This window comes from Pseudochaenichthys georgianus, chromosome 21 (assembly GCF_902827115.2).
Source record: "Pseudochaenichthys georgianus chromosome 21, fPseGeo1.2, whole genome shotgun sequence".
Classification (NCBI taxonomy): domain Eukaryota; kingdom Metazoa; phylum Chordata; class Actinopteri; order Perciformes; family Channichthyidae; genus Pseudochaenichthys; species Pseudochaenichthys georgianus.
The window spans coordinates 4129618-4156266 of NC_047523.1; the positions used below are offsets into that span (position 1 = coordinate 4129618).

At 44.2% G+C, this 26649-nt stretch overlaps 1 protein-coding gene across 3 annotated transcripts; it reads right to left on the reverse strand.

Moving 5' to 3' along the window:
- klhdc3l (kelch domain containing 3-like) lies at positions 1-26649 on the reverse strand. Of its 3 annotated transcripts, XM_034110429.2 has the most exons (9): positions 26582-26630; positions 26338-26464; positions 18074-18264; positions 16718-16800; positions 16505-16613; positions 15718-15764; positions 14020-14131; positions 12502-12691; positions 1-2773 (listed from the first exon to the last, which is right to left on the reverse strand). In XM_034110429.2, exons 3-9 carry the CDS (start codon positions 18240-18242, stop codon positions 2170-2172), a joined length of 1314 nt encoding a protein of 437 aa, XP_033966320.1. In that variant the 5' UTR covers positions 18243-18264; positions 26338-26464; positions 26582-26630; the 3' UTR covers positions 1-2169. The 3 variants fall into 3 exon arrangements, with proteins under 3 accessions (XP_033966320.1, XP_033966322.1, XP_033966319.1); XM_034110431.2 differs by lacking the exon at positions 26338-26464 and having other exon boundaries at positions 16505-16583; positions 26582-26649; XM_034110428.2 differs by lacking the exon at positions 26338-26464 and having other exon boundaries at positions 26582-26649.

Genomic DNA, 26649 nt, shown 5'->3' on the forward strand with positions numbered 1-26649 from the left:
GAATGTTTATGATTTAGTTTATTTGCACAATTAAACAAAGCCAAAGAAGCACAACAAAAAAGAAAATAAGCCAGATGTCCTCGAACCTCCAGACTCAGGCTACTGAATGAAATCTTACCTTAAATAACTCATTATACCCTGCTGTCCTACTAGGGCATTGCGTTCCAAGAATGCAGGGTTGTTGGTTGTTCCTAGAGTCTCTAAAAGTACAATGGGAGCCAGAGCCTTTTCTTATCAAGCTCCACATTTGTGGAATCAGCTTCCAGTTTGTGTTCGGGCGGCAGACACCCTATCCGTTTTTAAGAGTGCGCTTAAGACCTTCCTTTTTGATAAAGCTTATAGTTAGGGCTGATTAGATTCAGCCCCTAGTTTTGCTGATATAGGCTTAGTGTGTCGGGGGACATCTTACTTCTTCCTTCTCTCTGTCTATACCTGTGTCCTCTCATGTTCCCATTAACCCAGCTTCCCCACATGTCTTTCTCTTTGGTGTCTCTATACGCTGGGATCCGGAGTCATGGATGATCCTGCGGTCCTGTGTCCTGGATCGCGAGCGCTGGATCTTGAGTCGTGGCTGTGGTCCTGGATCATAGGTCCTGGATGGATATCCTCGTGGATTCATCTTCCTATTATACACACATGCATTTCCAAACATTTGGACTACCTATGTTGCAAATGTATTATCTTTTCAATTTACACACGGCATCTATTGCACGTCTGTCCGTCCTGGGAGAGGGATCCCTCCTCTGCTGCTCTCCCTGAGGTTTCTCCCATGTTTCCCTTTAAACTGTGGGTTTTCTCCGGAAGTATTTCCTTGTACGATGTGAGGGTCTGAGGACAGAGGGTGTCGTATTGTCATACTGATATTCTGTACACACTGTGAAGACCACTGAGACAAATGTAACATTTCTGATATTGGGCTATATAAATACACATTGTTTGATTAATTGAAAGGAGGAGACAACAACTGAAAATAATATGAAATGAAATCATATTTGGCAAACATACGATTTCTTAAGAGTCTCTCACTAACTTGCACGCACGAACGTATGTACGTAGATGCCATGGAAACAGCTCGTTGAGCCTGTAAACTTTGGGATAGAGACCATTCAGATGTTTCACTTCACACATCGACTTGACACAAGTTGACTTGACTCCTTGAGTTGAACCTGCAGCACCTGGCAACTACACACCATGGACAACAACAATTTCTTTAACTTTATTTTAGCGTTTGAAATGTGTCCCTGTAAACCACACACAGCTGCATCAGTTGAGAAATAAGTGAAGCTTTTTGAGTTTAAAGGTGGACACTTGATAGACTGTTTGCAGGCCTGATGGTCAGACTCAGATTTGGTGAAAGCAGCAAATCATTGCACGATTTTCCGTGTAAAATGAATGTTTGTTCAGAAAAGGTTTCTGAAATATAGCTGGACGAGTGCAATGTAATAACAATGAGTGTAGTGATTTGAAAGCACTGTTCATTTGATTTTAGGCCAACAAATTGTGGACATGTGATATCAAAATGCAGCGACATGTTACCTCTAATCCAGGGGAGTCCGGCTCATTTCAGTTCCAGGGCCACATAACGCCACATTGGATCTCAGGGGCCGGACCAGTACAATCATAGAATAACAATAACCACAACTCCAAATTGTTCCTTTTGATTTAGTGCACAAATACACACAATATTAAGCTGTTGTAATTATTCGAATTTGCATGTAATCACTCTATTCTTTAAATAATGTTTGCAACTTAAAAAGGTATTACATCAACACATTCTTTGGAGATCTATAAATTGAGCTCTGACGCCATCGTGTGTAATCCAGGTGTTATTGCATTATTATCAGCTCCATGTTTGCAGTTTCTAATGCATTGTGCAGTATGTCTAACGGCCTGTGGGGATCAGGTCGTGAAAGATAACACTGACACTGTGCGCTGCGTTCCTTCACTATCGTACTAATGCTCTTTGTTCAACTGAAATATTGTGATGCTTTTCTTTAAATTTCATTTGATTACTGCATAAAGGAAAGTCGCAAAATATTGAAACTCACAACGATAATATTATGAAAATATATATGTCCTTATTCACAGCATGTGAGCTGACGCCTGATATAACACTGGTGTTGTTGATCGTACAGCCGACATGTTTGTACACACTAGTTTGTATGTTAGTTACGAGTCAGTGAGAGTCATATGCCATACGGAGATAGGACTGGCCCTGGAGCAGGGTCTCCCCCCCAGCACCAGCAGCAAGTCAGGCAGATGCTGAGCTACACCCTCCTCCTCGGTGCGGCTCCACTGTTTCCTCGCAGCCTTGTTCTCAAAGGTCAGACAGTTTTGGATGAGCGGGGGCTCAGTGACCGTGAAGCTCTCTCTGATGTAGTCCTGTTTGGAGCATTGTGCCGTGCCCCTGTAGCAGCTGAAGGTCTCCAGCTCGATGGCCCCCTCCGACCCCAGGAAGGTGAGCTGTGCAGGGACGCACTTGTTCTTGAAGGGCCTCAGTTTCCCGTCCAGCAGCCCGGGCTGGAGCTCTGAGCTGGGGGGAGGGCTGCTGCTGTCAGACCTGTAGCTGGCCCCCAGCCCGGTGCAGCAGTGGTGAATCTTGTGGGGGGGGTTGGAGCCTGGGAGCGTGGCTACCTGCCCCCAGGACTGGCTGCTGAAGTGGTACCTCCAGAGGCAGTTCTGTGGAGAGTTCTGGCTCTCGCCCCCCCCGAACAGAAGCATGCTGTCCCTGTAGGCCACCGCGGAGTGGCCCCTCAGTCTGGAGGGGCCGGACCTGGGGGAGTGAAGCAGAGGTAGGAACACAATTAGAATCAGCTGTATTTCCCCTGGTGTATATGGTGCACACATAAACACAGTTAAAGAAGATAAAGTGTAAGAAAAACAACCAACAAATTAAAACTATTATAAAAAACCTTTACAATTAAATGATGATAATTTTTCATTTAATAATGAATTGTTATGAAAAAAGAGAAGCTGTGCAGATTTAAGGTAGGTTGTCCTCTGTGTTTGTAAGGCCACGTTTAAGGTTAATGTGTTTCTATTTATTATGAGGTATTTCTGAAGTATTATTGGTGGTGGGCGTGCACTGGGGTTTGGGGTGGGGTAAGAGGTTGTTTAACCTGGCTGCACTCACCTGCTCAGAGTGCTTTTGTATGGAGAGAGAGGGGGTGAGTCGGGGGGGGAGGGAAACGTTCTGTTTACCACAAATACATACTGAAATCCTGCAACATTTTTCCACCGCAATATCCCTAACCATCAGTGGCATGGCAATGGTTATCGGCGCTTCTGTTTCTCCTGCAATACAAGTTTAAACAGAACGGAAGGAGTGGAGCATTTGTGTCTCAAAGTGTTTATCTTCCCGTGTGTAGCCCCTTGCTGGCCGCTTTTATTGGACTGCCTATAAAGCCGCAACAATGTCAACAGAAAACATGTCAACTGCAGCGTTGGTCTATGGACATTGGATGCTTATAGGGGATTCCTTGGATCGGTCTGGAACGCTGTGGATCTTAAAGGTGGGGTAGGTAATTTTGGAGAAACCAGCTCGAGTGTGCTAGAATTTGAAAAATACACAGCCGGAAGAAATCTGCCACTTCCTTCCAGAGCCCCTCCTCCAACACACACAAACGCGCACATGACCAATGAGGGCACGAGATAAGTTCTATTTCGTATATGGCTTCGCCCTCTAATCGCTATTGGGTTATCCCTCTGCGCCCCCGCGCAGCACTGAAACACTTGTAGTCCACGCCCACCCGCTAGGTGGGCCCCACCCTCGGGCCTCCTTCCGGTATAAATAGGAAGGAGGCCCAGCAATCTGCAATCTGCTCCCTCTTTTCTTCAGCAACCAGCAGTTACTGAAGCACAGAAAACAGTATGCGAATCCTGCCTGGGGTCAGAGCACGCGTACGCGGCTCTAAACCAGCAGGTAGCATGCACACACTAGCGCTCGTCTCCCCTCGGGCGACAGGAAGCGGAGAGCGGAGAGCGGACGCTCTTGCTGCTGTGGCCGAGGATTACGATTGGCCCGTCCAGGCTTACGAGCCCACGGACGGGGCCGAGTGTCCCTGGGGCCGAGTGTCCCTGGGGCCGAGTGCCGGGCAGGAGTCCGAAGAAAAACAACTCCTGTCCCGCCTCCCTCCACGGTTCACCGTTCGATTTCCGCGTGGGTGACACAGATCCAGTGCCACCTCGGGCTGAAATAGGCGTCTGTTACGGAGATGGCCAGAAAAGTGCTACTGGACGCTCCAATCAGCCCGGACGGGCTGCTCGGACCCCAGTCCCACGCCATGGTGGAGTCCATGAAGACGGCCGCGGAACAGGGGACGACATTCGCCAGCATGTACAGCTGGCTCCAGCCGGTTGAGCTGCCACAGCGGCATCAACGCCCGCAGCAGCCGTGGCGTCAGCGCCCTTCGGCGGCTGCAGGGGCTCCGTCCCACGTCTCCGCTCCCACGCCACCCCAGAGACAGGGTCTCCCGGCGGCGAGTCAAAGGGGAGGGAGGCTCCCCCGCTCCTGGTCTACTCCGCGAGAGCCTCCGAGGACGCAGAGCCGATAATTAAGCCGGCTGCCACTAATCTGTTGATTAAGTACGGCAGGGCTCCCTGCAGAAGCCTGCTGGTTTTAACCTATCGGTTAATAACCTGCAGAGCTCGCAGCATTCCTCTGTCCGAGATACGCCTCCTACACACGGTCATAATAACCCATGAGCGCCGTTTTAACGCCTCATGTGGACAACACTGCGCACACCTCCACTCATCCCCTGAGCGTGTACGCGCCTCATGATGAGAGTCGGAGTGAGACGCAGCGTGTGGAGGCCCCGCGCAGCCCTTTCGCCCCACGGGCAGTGGCGGCGAGGGCAATGGCGTCACGACCATTACAGCACATCACAGAGAAGCCAGAAAAGGGGAAGGAGCAGTATTCCAGGCTGAGTGCCCCAGCGGCAGCGCCACGGCGTCAGGGCTCGCTGCAGAATTCTGCTAGTTTTAACCTATCGGTTAATAAACTGCAGAGCTCGCTAATTAAGCCGGCTGCCATTAATCTGTTGATTAAGTAGACCGCAGGGCTCGCTGCAGACGCCTGCCGGTTTTAACCCGTGTTAATAACCTGCAGAGCTCGCAGCATTCCTCTGTCCGAGATACGCCTCGTACACACGGCCTTAATAAACCCATGAGCGCCGTTATAACGCTTCATGTGGGCAGCACTGCACACACCTCCATCCATCCCCTGAGCGTGTACGCGCCTCATGATGAGAGTCGGAGTGAGACGCAGCGTGTGGAGGCCCCCGCGCAGCCCTTTCGGTCCAAGCTCACCTGGGGTTGCCTCACGGGCAGGGGCGGCAGGGGCTCTGGCGTGGCTCATCACCATGACGACCAAAAACACATCTCGAGCACGTGCGCCCGCTCTCAGCGTTTTTCTCAGGGTGGCAGCGTGTGGGTCTGATGGACAGATGGATGAGCAGGCTGATCAGCAGAGGATACGTCCCACAGTTCAATGGGATACAGGAAACACTCCTGTCCTCCCAGAAGCTATGTCTTGCGCTCCAATCCGAGCCGCTGGAACTCCTGTTGAAACAGGATATCTCCAGGGTTCCTCAAAGGGAGGAAAATCAGGGGTTTTCACTCCCGTTATTTTTCTAATCCCGAAAAAGACTGGGGCAATGAGACATCCTCGATCTGTCAGTATTCCACATGCTGACGATCAAACAGGTGCTGGAATGTGTTCACCAGGACGACTGGTTCACTTCCACCTGAAGGATGCATACTTCCACCTGAAGGATGCATACTTCCACGTACCCCTCATCCCGAAACACAGGAAATTCCTGCGTTTCTCATTTCAGGGAATATCAGACCGGACAATCGTCTGCCGTTCGGATATTTCCTGGCTCCATGTTTGTGTAGAGAAGGCTGGAGCCACTACACAGAGGAGGGATGAGAGTGTGGTTTCCTCTGGACGACCTGCTATTTGCTGGCTCGCTCCAGGGAGGAAGTCGCTTTCCAGACGGTACATCTCGTATCGCATCTGTCAAAGCCTGGGTTTCATAAGAAATTGGAAGAAGATAAACTCAGCCAGCAGAGCGCGGCTCTCGCGGCAGCGAGTGGAGGAACTGACAGCTCTCCTCCAGCATGTCACAACCCACACAGCCCTCTCCGTGACGCAGCTGCTCGGCGTTGGCGTCAGCTGGTCACGTGGTGATCCCCCGGGGTCTCTTCCAACAGGGGGACACACCAGAGGTGGTTCATTCGCTGCAGAAGCCTGCTGCTTTAAACCTATTGGTTTATAAACTGCAGAGCTCGCGGCATTCCTCTGTCCCAGATATGTCTCCTACACACGGTCATAATAAATCCACGGTAGGGCTGTGCAATTAATCGTATTTTAATCGCGATTACGATTATGGCTTGCGACGATTATGAAAACAGCATAATTGACAAAATACAATTATTTTGCTGGGTGCGCTTTCGCCCCTCCCTAAAAGCCCACTCGGCCACGTGGGAGTGACGTGTTGTGAGTGTTCAGCGCGAGCGAAGATGTCAGAACAAGAGCAGCAACTCGTTAAAAAGAAGGGTAAAACTATTTCCACTATTTGCAAGTACTTTGCCATTACATTTCACATCGCTAAAGATATGTGCCCAGTTAGCACTGTTAGCAACCAGGGCTTTAAGCAACTTGTCAACACGTTGGACAAGCGTTACGCGATGCCGTCTCGGTATTATTTCAGCAGGTCTGCGCTGCCTGCACTATATGACAAATGCCGTGGGGAAGTTGAGAGAGATGTGGCTTCAGCTGACTACCTTGCTACCACAACAGACCTATGGTCTAGCCGAGGGGTGCCCAACCAGTCGATCGCGAGATGTGTCTAAAAATAGAACAACAATATTCTGTTTTATGGTTAATGTCCTGTAACATAATCTTCCTGTGCCAGAATAATGCACTTGAACGCATCAAAGCTTTGTGATTGGCTGGCGTCACCCCATGTGTCGGGGCGTGGCTGGGGGTCTTCAGCACAGGTGGCTTGTCACCTGCCTGCGCTCATCTCTGAAACCAGACCATGTCAACAGGCTGGTGTTTCTTGCAAAACATCTTTAAGAGATGACATGAGCAGCCCAACCAGCATTTGCCACGGTGGCCTAAACATTTTTATTTGGTCTTAAATTGTAGTTCAACATTTATTTCCTGTTACTTCTGGACCATGACGGTTGGCCAGCCTTCAACGTTTAACTGAGTGGAATAATGAATATGTTTTACCAAAATGTTGGCTATATGTTAAGGAGTTTTCAGTATGTTGTGACAGTGCACTGCATCATATTTGATTTAATTTATTTTGGTCTAATTTATTTTTATTTATCATATTAATATGTTTAGTATGGTTTTGGAAGTGCGCTCCAACATATGTGTTGATCTTGTTTATTGGTAAAATATTATTTGTTTTAAAGTTCAATAAATGGTCAATGAATAATCGTCAAAATAATCGTGATATCAATTATTGACCCAAATAATCGTGATTATGATTTTTGCCATAATCGCACAGCCCTAATCCACGGGCACCGTTATAATGCCTCGTGTGGACAGCATACACACACCTCTCATCCTCTGGGCGTGTACGTGCCGCATGATGAGAGACGGAGTGAAATGGTGTCACGATTCTCATGTCATGTCACATTTCTATGTCTAGGTTTGGGTGTTTTTGCTGCCCTGGGCTGTCAGCCAAGGCCCGTCCTCCGGACCCCCTCCACCCACCCTGCTGGACGTTGTTGGATTTTTGTTTTGGTGTTTAGGGACGTCTATAATCCGTCCCTTGATGAGGGGGTTCTGTCACGATTCTCATGTCATGTCACATTTCTATGTCTAGGTTTGGGTGTTTTTGCTGTTCTCTCCGTCATGTTTTCCTCCTGGGTTATTGTCTGGTCCTTTTCCCTGTGTTTTTCCACCTGTCGTTAGTTTCCCTGGTGTGTCTGATTACCCAATTGTGTTCACCTGTGGCCCCTGTGTTTTCTCCTCCCTCCTCACCTGTGTCTTGTTTGTGTGATTAGTCTTGTGTGTATTTAAGTTCTGGTTTTTCTGTCGGTCTTTGTCGGTTCGTCTTGTGTATTGGGTTGTCCTCTGTGAGTGTTCTGTTCTGTCATTGTAATTTTAGCCTTGAAATAAAGGAATTTGACGTTAATCTGCATTTGGGTCCTGCCTGCTTCACACATCGTAACAAATGCAGCGTGTGGAAACTCCCTCGCAGCCCTTTTGCCTAAAAGTGCACAGACAACAGGCCACCGCTATGGAGGCAGCCTACCTCAATCGCCAGGGAGGAGTACGATCTGCGCAGTTTCTGAACGCAGCCAGGCGGCTGCTGTTCTGGGCGCGCACACACGTTGCTCTCCATCAGAGCAATGTATATTCCCGGCGAATTGAACCGAGGGGCTCGCAGAGCGCAGCAGCCGTTGTGTGCGAGGAGTATGGAGACTCACACACTGGCGCCTCAGTGGGCTTGGGTGTTACGCGCACTGAAGCAAAGCCCCATTTGAACCAGATCAGGTTCCCCTTAAACTGTGTTCAGCCAAAGTAGTACTGCTTTTGGCTCTATCAGAGAAAAGGGTGAGTGATTTGTCTGCTCTCTCGGTGGCTCCGTCAGCTCTCCGGATCCAAGGAGACGGCAGTTCAGCCTGGCGCCGTTCTCAGCGCCTGTTTGTGCACTATAGAGAGTGCTCGATCAGGCAACCTCTGTCTGCACAACGGCTGTCACACTGGCTGTGTGAGGCTGTGTCGCAGGCATATGTCTCCTCTGGGGTGGAGCCCCCGGAGAACATTAATGCACACTCCACCAGAGGAATTCCTCCTCCACGGCTTTGCATGGAGGAATGTCAGTGGAAGATATTTGCACTGCTGCATCTTGGTCTTCCCCCTGTTGATGTATTCATTTTTATTTGAGTGACGTCAGGGAGCCAGCTGTGCGCCTCTCTCCTGCCTCTCGGCACACGGAGAGCGGCCCTTTTCCCCTCGTATGAGAGGGATGTTCTTTTTACTCTGACACACTTCGTACGGAGTGCCTGATCAGAGTGAGTGACGTCAGGGATCCAGCTGAGCGCTCTCCTACCTGTCTGACACGCAGAGAGCAGCTGTTCCCCCTCTATGATCGCAGGACAAGGTGGGACCTTCGTCTCTACTTTCTCACAGCGGCCGGTATGTATTGTTCCCAGCCTTCACCGCGCCGGGAAGATAGGCATGTTTTGCTATGTTCCAGAGACGGTGAGGCGCCATTACGTATGGCACAACAGGCAGGGGGTGTTATTGAGCAGGTGTGTCTGTGCTTCTAGTGCCGGGCGGACCCAGCGGGGCGCAGACTACATCATGCCTAGCCCTTAACCCAATAGCGATAGCCTTAGAGGGCGAAGCCATATACGAAATAGAACTGGGGCCCGAGGGTGGGCCCCAACCTCGGGCCTCCTTCCGGTATAAATAGGAAGGTGGCCCGGCAATCTGCTCCCATACAATATAACTTTTCTTCAGCTATTCGTAGAGCCAGTGGGGCCCAGCGCTTAGAGGGCTATTACTCATAGAAGCTGGGTTACAGTAGGTAACCTCAGTTTGTGCACAGATGGAAGGCTGACAGGCAGGCAGGCCATCCAGTTACTTTAGTGCTCCATTTTTTGTATGGATTTATTGTCAAAGCATTTCATATATTCATTGCTATCGGGATGTTAAGAGCATTCCATGGAATATAACAAAGTGTTTCTGAAGTGAATTACCTTCCCCACCTTTAAAGGAACCATTCAAACGCAAAGATCACCGTTTTATACGACGCTGAAGTTGGCTTCCGATTCAGAGCATCCGATTCGGCAGTTAAGGGGAAAGTTAAGGGACATTTAATTTACAGCGCTGAGCGAACGATCCTCCGTGTTTGAACCTCTTAAATCGCTGCATAGCCGATTTATTTGGACTGGATTATCCCAGAGGGTCTAGAGATTCTTTAGAACACAGTTTCAGATTTGTGAAACCTTTATTCTATTTGTGAAAATACAGAAAAGGGAGATTTCAGTGCTTTTTTTACATGTAGACCACATTAGACCAGGTCCTGATCTGAAACCACTAGACCTAGACTCATCAAATCTGGACAGTTGCAGTTACAGGCAAAACATTTCAACAGGAAATTAAATATAGTCTATAACTAGCATTGTTCAAGTTTACTTTAAGCAACAAGCTTTGTTTGCCTAATTACAGTATGTCCTCTTGAGTACTGCTTGGAATGTGAAAAACATTACAAGATTAGAAAATAACACTTTGGTAACAATGGTATGAGAAAGTTGGTTCATTGTAATCCTGTCTTCTCTCTCAGAAAAATAATTGCTATTCATATGTTGCTTTAGGACAAAGCAGCAGAAGCTGTTCAAAGTGGATGAAAGACTGAAGGTTAGCCTTCTTCTTTATCTCATGAACCTGAATTCCTTTAACATCTCTTTCATTTTGTTGTTTGCTATGAAACAGTATTTAAGATACGAAAACTTTCATTTAGGTGAATTATCACCTAAATGAGGAGCATACACTTATTTTTATTTATTTATTCATGTGTTTAACAGGACAGTGCACATTAATTAACATTCCTGTAAATGTGCCAGAGTTAGCCAAGAGACTATTTTTCATCTGTTGTCCCTGGACAGATTTTATAAGTGAACCTAAAACAAATTTCATTTAAACAAGTAAATACAATCAAATTAAAATACTGGAATACTTAAATACAAAGACAGAACAATAAAACATGTTGTGACGACCCCTCCCCCTTCGGCCTGTCTGTGCTCCCTGCCTTGCTGTCCTCTGGCAGGTACTGGGAGTGTCGTCCTGTTTGTGCCCTGCTTGCCCAGCTGGGAGGTTCACTCTCTGATCCTGGCCTGCTGCAGCAACCTCAGCCTTCCACCTGTGTTTGTATTTTCACAAATAAAATAAAGATTTCACAAATCTGAAACTGTGTTATAAAGAATCTTCAGACCCTCTGGGATAATCCAGTCCAGATTTGATGAGTGTAGGTCTAGTGGTTTCAGATCAGGACCTGGTCTAATGTGGTGAAGATGTGAAAAAAGCACTGAAATCTCCCTTGTTTGTATTTTCACAAATAGAATAAAGGTTTCACAAATCTGAAACTGGGTTATAAAGAATCTTTAGCCTCTCTGGGATAATCCAGTCCAAATAAATCGGCTATGCAGCGATTTAAGAGGTTCAAACACGGAGGATCGTTCGCTCAGCGCTGTAAATTAAATGTCCCTTAACTTTCCCCTTAACTGCCGAATCGGATGCTCTGAATCGGAAGCCAACTTCAGCGTCGTCCGTTTTATTGGATTAGGGCACAAGAAAGCAGAGGCCTGCTGCTACGAGGTGAAGCCAGATAGCCATCGACACGGACGGCAAGTTCCCATCGGGGACTCGTTGCTTGCTTGTGTTGGTTTTGCGGCTCGCGGTTTATCTATTGCTTGTAGTTATTCTATTTAGAGCAGTAAATAGTTGTATCGACTTGGCTGCGTGGATTGGAATATTTTTGGTATGCTCACTTAATGGAAAATGCCAAATGCGAATGAAAATCTAACTCTGAGGTCAATGTGTCAAACATTGATGGACAAAAGAGAGGAATCAAGTCGCTGGTTAAGGCATTGGGAAATCAAATGGAAAGGCTCCAGAAAGAGCGTCAATCAAAGCTTCTCAAAATGAAAAGTGTGATCAAGGCAATGAAGGGTCTGATGCAAAAGGATGAAAATGCCCCACAATTAAAAAAACTCAACAGGGGGATTTCATTGAAATGGGTGAAGAAACCACAAAGTTGCATGAGTCTATAATCCCTTTACTTCTTATGGAGGAACAGAAAAAACAAAATACATGGTTTACCAACGTACTTAAATGCAACAATGGATCTAATGAGGACGTTAAGCAATGGCTTTCTAAAACTATGAGACAACTAAGCCATACCATTGCACATGATGCTAATAAACACCACGATACTATGTCTCATGTCTCCAAACACTCTGGGCAAAATGTGGAAGCCTCTGTCAAACAAGACTATATCAAAATAAGTAAAGACCTTGCTACGAGAGCATTTTGAGAACCCACAACAAATAGTTTCTGCTTACATGGACAAAGCTCTTACATGTCCACCTATAGAATAAAACATGTATTGCATTTTTTTAAATTGTAGATCTTTGTCTATATACACCGGCGGCTGTGGCTCAGTGGATAGTGTGCTGGACTTCGAATCAGGGGGTAGCAAGTTCGAGTCCCACTGCAGTCAGCATGTCGTTGTGTCCCTGGGACACTTCACCCCAGATTGCTCTTGTGGGGATTCTCTACAGTACTGAATGTATGTAAGTCGCTTTGGATAAAAGCGTCTAACAAAGGACATGTATGTACCGTAAGTACATTATAAGCACAAACATTAAAATATTTGTTTTTAAAACTAACTCTGTATATTTGATTAAACACAGTACAAGTGTTTTGCGCCCCCTGTAGAGGACAGACTGACGGATCATGTGACTTCTCACTTGTTTCTGAGGGGACTCCACATGTGGCTGCAGGAGTCCCACTTCCAGAAGTCTCTCTGCTCCCGCAGGCCCTTCAGGCCCCCGAACAGGTACATGCAGCCTTGGTGGGCCACGGCTGAGTGACTGTGTCGGGGGCCGGGGCCCAGTGAGGCCTGCTGGGAGCCGCTCAGCAGGGACCAGGCCATGGAGTCTGTCATGAGGAACAAGTAAACACATACATGTTACTGTCACAATATGAAAGGTCTGTGTGCAGGACACTGTTTGGTGTGATGAGCGCAATGAGAAGCTCCTTCCACCCATGTTACACTTCATTCATTGTACAATAACTGGCAATCATCTTCACAATGGAAACTTGAAATATCTGAAGGCATTTGCAAATGACAACATGAAAAGTTTCAGTTTTACCTCTTCCATTCAACTGTTCAAAAAACTAACATTTCAAATCAAACATTACTACACTGAACAAAAATATAAACGCAACACTTTTGTTTTTGCTCCCATTTTAAAACATTTTCTATTTACACAAAATAACCATTTCTCTCAAATATTGTTCACAAATCTGAAAAGATCTGTGATCGTGAGCACTTCTCCTTTGCCGAGATGATCCATCCCACCTCACAGGTGTGGCATATCAAGATGCTGATCAGACAGCATTATTATTGCACAGGTGTGCCTTAGGCTGGCCACAATAAAAGGCCACTCTGAAACGTGCAGTTTTGCTTTATTGGGGGGTCTGGGGGGGTCCGAAAACCAGGCAGTATCTGGTGTGAGGGGTAGGGGTAGGGTTAGGGTAATGTTGTGAATCGAGTGGCCTGTGTTCGTCGTCCATAACATATGCCTGCCCCTACCATAACCCCACCACCACCATGGGCCACTCGATTCACAACATTACCCTAACCCTACCCCTACCCCTCACACCAGATACTGCCTGGTTTTCGGACCCCACCAGATATTATATTATATTATATTTTTGTTCAGTGTATGTATTATGTCAATTGTATTATGTCAACAGAATTCACATAACTGTATAAGGTTAGTTGGAAGCAATAATAATACATTTAATTAGGTTCAACTTCATATTATTGCTTTCAAGTAACCTCATACAGTTGTGTGAAATGTGTTGACTTAATACATTTAATTAAAGTCAACGTTTCAGTTTTTTCAGTGTACTATGCTTTTCTAAAATATTTAGTCAAAGATGATATATTAGAGTAAACCAAAAGTGTATCTTCCGATGTATCGGGAATATAATACAGTGTATTAAAGAACATTATTCTTCTTTGCTGTATGTCTGCCATACCCTTTTCTCAGAGAACAGAACATGTAGTAATTACATCAAATCACATTTTTGACATCTCAGGCGACTGTTTTAGGTGAGGCTCAGGCTGAAAATCAGGAGGCTTGGTCCCTGTTGTCGTGTAAATGTGTCTGACAACTTGGGTTCGCATTATGCTGCAAACATGGCTGCATCTATGAGTGTGTCCTCCTCTTGTGGGAATAAAGAAACGTCAAACTCACCAAAATCCAGACTCCAGAAGTCCTGTGAGGTCCCCTTCATGTCGATGAGTCCTCCGTACAGCAGCATGGAGGAGCCCAGCATCACGGCACTGTGGCCCTTCCTGTTGGTGGGCTGGCTCCACACACACACACACACACACACACACACACACACACACACACACACACACACACACACACACACACACACACACACACACACACACACACACACACACACACTTTTGTTTACGACTACCACACCTTTCTTCCTTGGTGACAATGAGTTTTATCTTTGTTAGTTGCTACTGCTGAAGACATGACGGCCGTTTTTCTGCTACTTGTTCAAAGAAACTGCTGCTGAAGAGGAAAGAGGCTGTGGCTCAGGGGGTTGAGCAGTTTTACCCTCAGCCCCTGCAGTTAACATGTCAATGTGTCCCTGGGCAAGATACCCAACTCCAAATGGCTCCTGATGGCTAACAGTGTGTGAGTGTTTTTGGATCTTAGTAATGTATGAATTCTATAGTTGAATATGTAAATGCCCTTTGAGGGGTTGCAAATAATGAAAAAGCTACATTATAAATCCACCTCATTTAGCATTTAAAACAGGCCAACTTCCACGGAGGAACTACTTTACCATGGTGCTGTTCACCATCATTTTATTTACATTTGCAAATCCATTCTCTAATGCAGCCGTTTTCAAAGTGTGAGGCGCGCCCCCCGGGGGCGCCAGAGAGCTAACGAGAAGCAGTGAAATCTAGCTAGTTAACTTCAGCTAACTGTGTGCGAGCCGCAACATGGATCGATTGTTAGTGAAGCTACCTGAAGTGAGAGAGGAGACAGCGTCTGGCAGAAAACGTCACTTGCACACTTTTGGCTGTCTGTGGAGACCGAGTTCCCCCACCTCGCCAACAAGGCTGTCAAAGTGCTCATTCCCTTCACCTCCGCCCACCTGTGTGAGTGCGGGTTTTCCACATTGACTTTGATCAAAAGCAAGTGCCTGTCAAGGCTGCAGCCAGAGGATCTGCGTTTACATTGCATCCCGCATCATCCGCCTGTGCGCATCAAAGACGGACTCATTGTTGCCACTAAAGTAGGGCTGAGTGTAATGAGGAAGCAAAGATGACGTTCAGTGTGTTTCCGGGAGCATGGAAGGATTTATCCACCATGTTGGAAATGTAAAAAAAAAAAAAGATGAAAAGTTTAAAAAAGTTATTGTTTCATGTTTTAAGGAGGTGACGCTACTCAGCCAATCAAATCGGTGCAGCCAGTGAGTCAGCACGATAGATCCAAACACACAGAGAGACGAGACAAGAGGGGAGAAACAGTCGGAGTAACTTCAAATGGCGTGCTCAAAAAAGAGAAAGGTAGAGAGCGAAAACAGAGCTTTAAATGACATGTTCTCTCACTGGACCTCTTTGAAATGCAATTGAATACCCCTGCATTATAACAACAACAACAACAACAATAATAATAATAATAATAATGGGGGGCTGTTCTTATGTTCTCTGAGGGGAGGCTCACCTTCCCACACTTTGAAAACCCCTGCTCTAATGTATCATAAGGTGAAAAACATGTCATTCTATCATTTGTTGTCATGATTTATATGCAGTGTATCATCACTTCGAAAGGGGATCGAACCGGTTACATTCTGTTGTCGGTAAGGATGCTAAAAAAAGAAACGTTTGAAAGAGTTTCCCCATGACAGGCGCTGTGTACCTGAGGGGAGCACTTCTTGCTCTGCCAGTGCACCCACTTCTGCTGAGCTGAAACACAACACAGGAAAACAGTTAGTTAGTTCAACAAAAGCTCAACAATATGCAACCTTATCCAAACAAGTGGAAAATGGAATGTGAAAAATCACCTAAATAAACACGTTTGCACGCTGTACACATATTTACAATTACTATTGTACAAATACCCTTGGTTTTAATAAGCAGAACATCATATGAAACAATGTGAGAGTCCATACATGAGTATTTTAATAATGCAATTGTGTACACATCTGCTACATATACTGTACTGTATACTGTATCTGACATCACAAGCCAATCTCAAGTACAATACACGAGCTGTTGCAAAACAGATGCGAAAATATAACTGTTCTCACACACACACACACACACACACACACACACACACACACACACACACACACACACACACACACACAGGAACCAACAGGCTGTGGTATTTGTACAGCAGGAAGCATGTCCTGTTATCGAGTCACAGCTGAATCACAGTGTAGCTAATCCACAGCAGAAACCACTGTTTACATGGTTAGCATTTCTCAGCATACATTTCATTTTTATGTTGTTTAATAATATTATGACTTTTTGTTCCAGAAAAATATACATTTTCATCTATAATTCTGAACTCTCGCGCTGCAGTAATATTATCAGTGGGGGTTGGAGGCGTGGGGTGGACCTGACAGGCAGCAACAGGCTTTTGGTAAAGCCAATAGTAAATGTGTTATATCATGCACCACCTCCCCAGTGAAACTCACCAATGTCAAACACCCAGAGGGGACATCTCCTCTTGGTGTATGCAGAATCCAGCAGTCCTCCAAACACGTACAGGAAGCCCTGAGGACGTCCCAGCGTAATGTTCACACACTGACACATCAGGGATATCAGCAGAGATACACGCAACATAAGATCCTTTATGCTTGTTATGGCAATACAAGTAATACATACAAATCCACTTGATGAGTTTGTACCTCATGAGCCACCATAGAATGTTCCTCTAGTTCTTCTGGTGCAGCGTCACTGGTGCAGGTTAACTCTGTCCACTCGTCACAAACTGAAATGTTGCAAAATGAGTTTGATAAATCGGGGATCTTGCAACACTACCCATCTTTCCTGTCCTTTGTACTTAGGGTTGCAAAGGGGCGGATATTTCCGGTACATTTCCATGGGAAGTTAAGCTGGGGAATTTTGGAACTATTCCATATTTTTTATTAATTAATTAAAGTTTTCCGCACTCTCGTGGGAATATCTCAGCAATGGAGCGAGCTTAAGTTTCACTCAACACTTTCGATTGCATGATATAGCCCCGCGCAACACTTCCGTCACACATGTTGCCACTTGTTTGTACCATTTTCAGGCGATGTGTAATCTGTTCTAGAAAAACGATGTGTTTTTGGATATTTGGGGAGTTAGGTGGTCCGCGAGTGTTTTTTTTATTGGTTAAGTGGTCCTTGGCATGAAAAAGTTTGAGAAACACTGTACTAGATGAATACATGTGTATGTGATATTTGCAATTTAAACATTAAATAAATATATATTACCACATAATATCATCACTTCACTTTGTGTAGTCCACGGGGTCAAATGTGTAGCTTCATTTGTCTTGTGCTTTGGGCTCAAAAGTGTGGTCCTGTATTCTAGAAATCATTTTTTTTATTCCCTTAAATTCCCGTTTATTTCCTTAAATTCCCGTTAATTCCTTTAAATTCCTGTTTATTCCCTTAAATTCCCGTTAATTCCCTTAAATTCCTGTTTATTCCCTTAAATTCCCGTTAATTCCCATGGAAAGTTTCCATCTTTGAAAATTCCCGGAATTTTGCAACCCTATTATACTATTATACAAATCCATTTTCTACATAGTATATAATGCATAAAATAAAATGCTTCCTCACATCTGTATTACATTCATATTTTGGTTTTGATTTGATTTTTTTAGAACGTACCAAATGAAATTCGATTGAGTTTTTTCGAACGACGCAAATCTCTGTCCTCGTATTTGATGACGTCATTTATGCTGTATTGATGCTTAGACCACCACGTTAATACAGGTGCGTGTCTTCCTTTGAGTGCAGCACGGCGGAGAGCACACTAATGTAAATTGAAGCTGAATACGTTGTTGAAAAAAACATGTTTTGAAAACGATTACATCTATCTCTTTTCTATTAACGTTGACTTTACAATGGTCTTGAGTAATTGGAATTTATAAAAAACAATATATTTAGCTTCAAAGTATTCGGTACAGTCCTGTATTATTTTTGTCATCCAGTAGTAAAATCCTCCTTGAGGGCACTAAGGTAAAGTGGACAGTAGCTGTGTGTAGCCCTTACCCACGCTGTACCTCCAGAAGTCTCTCAGACTGCTGTTGTCTCGTCCTCCCAGGATGTAGACATGTCCACCAGAGCTGCAGCATGCGTGCTTGTAGCGGTCACAGGGGGTCCGGCTGCTGTGGGGGAGCCGCGTCCACAGGCAGGGACCACTCTCACTCATGTCCTGCATCCTCTGCGCTCATGACCATTTTCTAAATGAAGGAATATTTGAGAAAAGAAGTTAGCATCACAGCAGGGCTCCCTCTACTACACGCAATGGGATTCTTACAGTGGATTTCAGAATATTGCAGAAAATGAGCTCTGTGGCAAACACACGTTTATGATACCTTCATGTATTAACACCACAACAGATGAAGCTTAAATGCAATCACTGGAAGTAAAAAGCTAACTCTATAAACTGACTATATCATGGTCACATGACATCACCACCGCTAAGCTTGCAGCGTGATGACGTTTAGTAGTTTAATTTAGTCACTTGTTAACTGTTGTTTTTACCAGTGGTGTATGTACTGATGTATTTGACGTCATCAGAGAAATCGTGAACATCTCTTAAACCTGTGGTAACCACATATTATACACTTTATATCAGGCCTCTCCCCAAAAACACAATCAAAAATGAAACAAGTTATTTCCACATGTCTGGACTCACTCCTGCACCACTTCATTAGTTTACTAGGCTGACTGTAGGTCAGTTTGGTTGGGCGACCGTGGCTCAGTCTGTGGAGATAGGGTTCACGTCCCGATTGGACCAATAAAAGCACAGAGTGGACTGGAGGTGCCAGTTCACTTCCTGGGCCCTGCCGAGGCACCGAACCCCTAACTGCTCCCTGGCGCAGGTACCGACTGGCTGCCTTTCCGCTCTGGACCTCTACAAAATGCATGTGAAATGCATGTGTGTGCACCTGTGTGTATTTGTACTGTGTCTTGTATAACAAAACATGCATGTTCATGTGCACCTATATACTTGTACTGTGTGTTTGAAACACTGTGTTGAAACTGAATGTACTACTAGGGGAGATAGATAAAGATTCATGACTGACTTGTTCTTCTTTTTCTACAAATAACAACCAACACACAACTTTAAAAATTACATTTCGAAGTTGGGAAAAGTAGTATCACACAGCCCTCCCGGTCATTTCTAGTGGTGATGTGTAACAACAAAAACACAACAGAAGCAGTGGATTAGTGGGTTAGTGTCTGACACACTGTGCTGCAGGAGTGAGTCCTCCACTTCCTGGTTAGCCAACAAAACCACATCATCCCTGTAGGACTTTATAGCGTGGGAATCGCGTTGGAGCAAGTCAAAATATTGCCCAGCTGCACTCTCAATATGTCATCTGTGTTTGCATCAGTGACCTTGATCACAGTGTTGTGCTAAAGAAGAGCCGAGAACAGATCCACCAAACAAACGTCCTGCTTCAGCAAACCACCATCATGCTGAGAAAAGGAGCGTCAGGTCCACTGAATTAACTGAAACGTTGACTTTCATTAAATGTATTATGACAACAGATCTCACATAACTGTATGAGGCTAGTAGAAAGCAATAATATGGTTTTATTAGGTTCAACTTAATAGTATTGCTTTCACCTAATACAGTTATGTGACATTTGTTGACATAATACATTTAATTAATCAAATCAAGTTTTATTTATATAGCACATTTTTAAACGAGCCAAAGTGCTGTACATATAATAATTACCTTACAGTAAGGACACTATACAGTAAATACAACAAAACAGTTTGTTCAGAATATCAGTATAACAATACGACACCCTCTGTCCTTAGACCCTCTGTCCTTAGACCCTCTGTCCTTAAGGCTTAGACCCTCACATCGTACAAGGAAAAACTTCCGGAGAAAACCCACAGTTTAAAGGGAACATGGGAGAAACCTCAGGGAGAGCAACAGAGGAGGGATCCCTCTCCCAGGACGGACAGACGTGCAATAGATGCCGTGTGTAAATTGAAGAGATAATACATTTGCAACATAGGTAGTCCAGATGTTTGGAAATGCATGTGTGTATAATAGGAAGATGAATCCACGAATCTCAATGAACTACATCTCCCATCCCGCACCACACACCAAGACGGCCGTCACGTTGGAACATTTCACTTCTTTCTTTCAGAATGAGGCGGAAAGTATTAAAAGAGGTGGAAATCACTCCAAGTCTGGGCGTGTTGAGAGCTGTGCATACACACAAGGGGAGTTAGTTGGTTCCTAAGAGCCAGCATGCGGGACCGGGATTCTGGGATTTGTAGTCTTTCTAGTTGCTTATTTTTCATAGTCTTATATTTCAACAGTTTTATGACAAACTGTGACTTTTTTGACTTGGAAATGATTTGTTAAGATTGACAAACATCATATGTGTAATTCATGGCACAATTCAAATGGGATCGAAAGATAATCTTTCTCTCTCCATTGACTTCAATACATTATTTTTCCCAAATAAGGTCCCATGGACCGGAAGTAGATGGGCGGGACTTCGCCTCTCTATTAGTGTTGCACGGTGTACCGATACTTGAAAGGTACCGCGATACCCTGCCGTTAAAAACGGTACGATTCCTCCGTTTCATTAGTATCGGTACTTTAAGAATGACGGGGAAAAGTACTCCGGTGAGAAAGCGCCGTTTTAATAAGAGCCGTGTGTGTTCAGCGCTCTGCTTCCACTCCCTGCACTGCAGCCGTGCCTGCAGTCCCGCCCCTCTCAAGCACGCTCTAAGTCCCTCCCCTCTCACGCACGCTCTAAGTCCCTCCCCTCTCAAGCACGCTCTAAGTCCCGCCCCTCTCAAGCACGCTCTAAGTCCCGCCCCTCTCAAGCATGCTCTAAGTCCCTCCCCTCTCAAGCACGTTATAAGTCCTGCCCCTCTCAAGCATGCTCTAAGTCCCGCCCCTCTCAAGCACGCTCTAAGTCCCTCCCCTCTCAAGCACGCTCTAAGTCCCTCCCTCTCAATCACGCTCTAAGTCCCTCCCCTCTCAAGCACGCTCTAAGTCCCTCCCCTCTCAAGCACGCTCTAAGTCCCTCCCCTCTCAAGCACGCTCTAAGTCCCGCCCCTCTCAAGCACGCTCTAAGTCCCTCCCTCTCAATCACGCTCTAAGTCCCTCCCCTCTCAAGCACGCTCTAAGTCCCTCCCCTCTCAAGCACGCTCTAAGTCCCTCCCCTCTCAAGCACGCTCTAAGTCCCTCCCCTCTCAAGCACGCTCTATGTCCCTCCCCTCTCAAGCACGCTCTAAGTCCCGCCCCTCTCAAGCACGCTCTAAGTCCCTCCCCTCTCTCGTGCACGCGCTAGCTGCCAGAGCATGTGAGAAAACGAGAAGCATGGCTGCAAGTGGGAGTGCAACTGCCGCTGGCCTCGCCTTGTTGACAAAAAAGACGCCAGAAGCGAAATGTGGAAGTATTTGAGCTATATCTCTGACAGTGAGGGCCAGCCTATGGACACCACGAGGCCTGTCTGTAAGAAATGTATTAATTGTATTTAAGACGAATTCTTGTCATTTATTTTATTTATTGTTCTCATTGTTTAAAAGTTTGTGTTATGGTTATGGTTCTGGTGTGAAATAAAGCACAATAATTACATTTAAGACTGTTTCCCTTTTTTTAAGTAAAGTATCGAAAAAGAATCGGAATCGCAATTCTTGACTTGGTATCGGTATCGAAACCAAAATGTTGGTATCGTGACAACACTACTCTCTATAGAATCCAAGTATTTTTGTACCAGAGTCAGGCCATTTTTGCTTCTTGTGCCACTGGGCAACTTTCATAGGAATGAATGAGCCCATGGATGATACCTGATCACCTGTATTTAACTACTGTAGCTCCTACACTGGCAGACTGCCACACGGCACGAGGAGCTGTTGTGTGTTACAGTACAGGGTCAGTTGTTAAGGCTGTACCAGGCTGGGACCTGGTGTCGGGGGGGTAACACACACACACACACACACACACACACACACACACACACACACACACACACCGTGAAGCCTGGCTCTGGGGAGAAGCTCTCCTGTGGCTAAATGTTTTGTGCAGTAAAGAGTGCCAGTCATGATTATTCATTATTGTGGTTTTATTTGATAACTTAGTTGATATAATGTATTTAAAATATGTTTGGCAATCAGAGCAACACTGAGACAGATGTCAACGTTCTTGAGATAAAAAATAATGATTTTATATAATTTGTTGTGGATAAAATGGTTACATTTAGTAGTAGTTACATTATAAAATGGAGTGTTCTAGGTCATGACACCCTCAGTATAGAGCCAAAATCTACCAAAACACAGCTGTACCTGCAACACGGTTATTGTATAACTGTGCCAAAGGAAATCATTATTTGAAAAATTATTGATTCTAAAATAATATGATACAGTACAGTACAAGTACGTCTGGGTCTCTGTGTTTCATTCAAGCTCGGCTCTGTGTGTGTGTGTGTGTGTGTGTGTGTGTGTGTGTGTGTGTGTGTGTGTGTGTGTGTGTGTATGTGTGTGTGTGTGTGTGTGCGTGTGCGTGTGTGTGTGTGTGTGTGTGTGTGTGGAACGAGCCATTTTTTGTGAGTGCGCGAGAGAGAGCGCACCGGTACCGGAGATCGTTGTTGTTAGCTTCTGGTGCTAGTGAGCTACGCTAACGGATATAAGGAGCTTTTTCCACAACAAGGTGGAGGAGAGTCCTCTCCTGTCAGACTGAGAGACTCAGTGAGCTAAAGGACTCTGTCAGTGTTTAGATAGTTCACTTTAGTCTAAGTTATCTCAGTGGGTCTCAAACGGTTTGGTCACCGTTAATGGAAACAATTATTTCCGAGGCACACATTTATATGATCATTATAGTTATAAAAAAATAAGAGAATAAATGAAAAACAGGTATAAAATACTATATGACAGTAAAACAAGAATAAAGTTTAAAAGGGGAGTGATTTGTAAAATATCCATAAAGAAAAAGTAAATCTGTTTACAGTTCTGTTTCAAACGGGTGTTGAGAGATGTATCCATAGATCTCTTAATGTTGCTCTCAAAGTGCATCAGATTGATGCTTTTAACTTCAATATTTAAAAAATAATCTTCCCGGGGGAGCATGCCCCCGGACCCTCCTATGTGAGGGCCACTCCCCATACAAAAATAGCACTTTACCCCTGCTAACGCCTATATGCCTCGAGCCTTCATTGTGACAGTCGCGGGTACACTGTGTATTTGTGTGGGGAGTGTTGCAGTAGAACATTCCACTGTAGCGCCCGGTACATTAATGGGAAACCCTACATGTTCGAGCACCCTCTATGAAACGTCAAGCTACCCCACAGCACCCCCAAAAGAAATCTCTGGCACCGCCACTGAGCCTGCAACCTCGTTTTGAAGAAATGTGCGGTGCCAAACAGGCTCATTGCAGCCACTAATGCTGTGATAAGAAGACACACTTTGCCAAATATCAGCATTTTCTTTCTTTTCATTTTTTCGCACGGATTTCAAAGTGGCAAAGTATTATAACTTATTGTTCGAGCAAAGGGATTGCACAATTGTATTATGTTTTTGTTTTTTAGCACACAGACTTATGGAGCATTGTTTTATTATCACTGTTCTAGCAAAGTGATTTTTTTATTTTTTTGAAAGGAATGCTCACGTTCATATTGATGTATTTTAATAAATGTTAACTTGGCCCATTACGTGACTACTTGTGTTGGGGGGGCCCGACTTTTTTTTTTAAAATGAAAGTGAGTATGGTGTTGAATAGAAAACATATATATATATAAATCTTTAATGATTTCTCCACCCTCTTGAAAAAGTTTGAGAACCACTGCATTAAGTCATGTGACTGTGACGTTGTTTGTTTATAAAGCTAGCTTTTGACTTCAGCACATTTGCGCTTCATGAATGATTAAGAATCATTAAAAAAAAACTTGACATTTCATAGATATGAGTTTGCAAAAGATCGTATTTTCTGCAATATTTCAAAATTCAAGTGAAAACTCCCATTGCTTTTTGTTGAAGGAACCCTTGCAATGCTTACTTCCAGGTTGGCCTGGCAAAATGTAAAAGTAGAAAAGTATTATCATCAAAATATAGTGAAAGTAGCGACAGTAAAAGTAGTCATTGTGCAGATTGGTCCATTTCAGAATAATATATATGATATGTTTTATAATGATTGATCATGAAAGTGTTCTCAAAGCCGGTGAAGGTGCAGCTAGTTTGAATGGCTTTGTAGACTGCAGGGTAGCTGGTGGATTTACTCCAGGTGGAACTAAAGTCTGATTTAACACTTGATTATATTTCACATCATGAATCAGAATCTATAAAGTAACTAAAGTTTGAAAGAAGAATACAATCCAGCTGCTCCATGTTGCTGCATTTGACCTTTGAAAACAAGAAAGCCACAACTTTTTGACGAGGATTGCATTCAGGAAGCGGCCCATGACTCACTTTAACAAGCTTTTACAATATTAATGAAGAAACACTTCATGTTAGGCGTGGTTTCACATTTCTGCTTTTTGAGTGACAGTTATTTCCCACATGCTGGTGCAATGCTCTCCTCTCTATTCTCCAGGACAACATGGTGGTTTCTCTAATTCATCTTATCACCCGGTCACGTGAGCAAACAGCTCGGAGGTCATGACCAAACACCTCGCTCTGCCTTGTTCAAACACCTGAGTGTTAATTGTGTAAAGAGCAATGTGGTCAGTTAAATAAACAAAACCAAAGGCAAAAAGTCACATAACTGTGAAGCAATGTGTTTATAACCCATTGGAAATAAAAGCTGGTGAGATAAGAAAGGAACAAATTAAGAATATCAAATATACATTGCCCTCGGTCATTGGAAGAGTGACTAGCATTCAAATACATTATTATAATGTTCTATTGATTCTGTATTGTTATCTTCAGTGTAACTGCGTGAATTGAGGTTGGAATAATAAACATATTAAGACCACTAATCATTTAAATTAAATAAATAAATACAAAACATCCTTTCAAATGTTTAACCACATTTCTGAGGATGTATTTTTTTTGTCGTTTTATTAGAATGCATTATATTGCCATTTATAATATTATAATTATAATATTATTATTACTAGGCTATTTACTTGTAATATATTTCTACTATTGAATATGTATTTATGAGTATATTGTAATTTCACTTGATACTCTTAGGGTATAAAACAGGCCTACCTTTCAAGACAAGTATTTATTTCACACAGACAAAATAGTCTTATATAGGGATGTCCCGATCACCTTTTTTTGCTCCCGATCCGATTCCGATCATTTGATTTTGACAATCTGCCGATACCGATTTTTCCCGATCCGACCTTTATGCAATGCATTAAGAGAAAAAAACTCTCAAAAGCTTTCAATTTTATAATACTTCCAAACTCCTGACATTTTCTCTGTCCCGACTCCCGAGTCACCAGCTGAACGTAGCCTCTCGTTAGCTTACTGCTACTATTAGACACTGCGCCCACTCTGTTGCCAGATTTCAGAGAAATAAGCAACCAGGTCTATGAAAACAAGCCCAAATAAAGCAACACATACATGATGTTGTGTAATTTGAAACCAAAACTAAGTCCTCAGGATGACTTTAAGACGTGAACATGGTCATTTTTGTTTTGTAACATTAAATTAAAAAAAGAAAAATTTATAAAAAAAAAAAAATAATCCCGATCCCCGATTTTTTTCTCCCGATCCCCGATCTTTTGAAAATCACGTGATCGGCTCCGATCCCCGATCGGATCGGGACATCTCTAGTCTTATAGTACCATTTGCTTATTTCATATTTCAACAAATGGGAAAGTGCATATAAAAGATAGGAAAATAAAATAGGCAGATTATCATATTAAATAAAGAGGCTTGTGTTATTTTTAAATTGTATTAACTTAAGTAAACATCCAAGGTATTCAAAGAAGTAGCAGCGTTATAGGCTAACTGGTTAACTGACTGTGTTCACTTAAAGCGTATACGTTGATGGTCCCTTTTAGTATTCTTGCATTAGTTCAGGGGGCGGACATTGACGAAGTTGGGTCGGCTTCTATCTTACCAACGTAAAATGACCTAAAGTGTCATTGACTTTTTAGATGAACCATGCCATCTGAATTATTATCCCCACCCAGTGTGTTAACATGCTGCCGAGATGTGTTTACGACGCTTCGCTAGCTGTTAACGTCACTAACGTTAGACAACCGCAGAACAAGCACTGAGAGGAATGAGAGCCGTTCATTTAGGGCTCAGTTACCAGGGGAACACCACCAACTACCTATATTTAGAAGCTTACTTGATACAAAATATTGTTCGTTTTAACTTACTGTACTGTCCCTGTATTGTCCTGACTCCTGTCCATTGTCAGCATTAATAACGGTAAAGTTGAAGAAGAGGAAATAAGGAGGTGAACTTTTTTAGAGCTTCTTTGCGGGTAGCAGATGGTATCCGATGCTAAAAAAGATGGGACATCGTAATGTACAATCCGTATTACATTGTATACTTGTAAAATAGTCTGACAGGCATTCCGTGTATGAATACACTTACTGTAAAGAGGATGTTGTTACTTACCAGATGTCCAAACTGCTCCTCTACGTCTGATTTCTGTCTCCCTGTAAACGTACATTTGCTGCATTCAG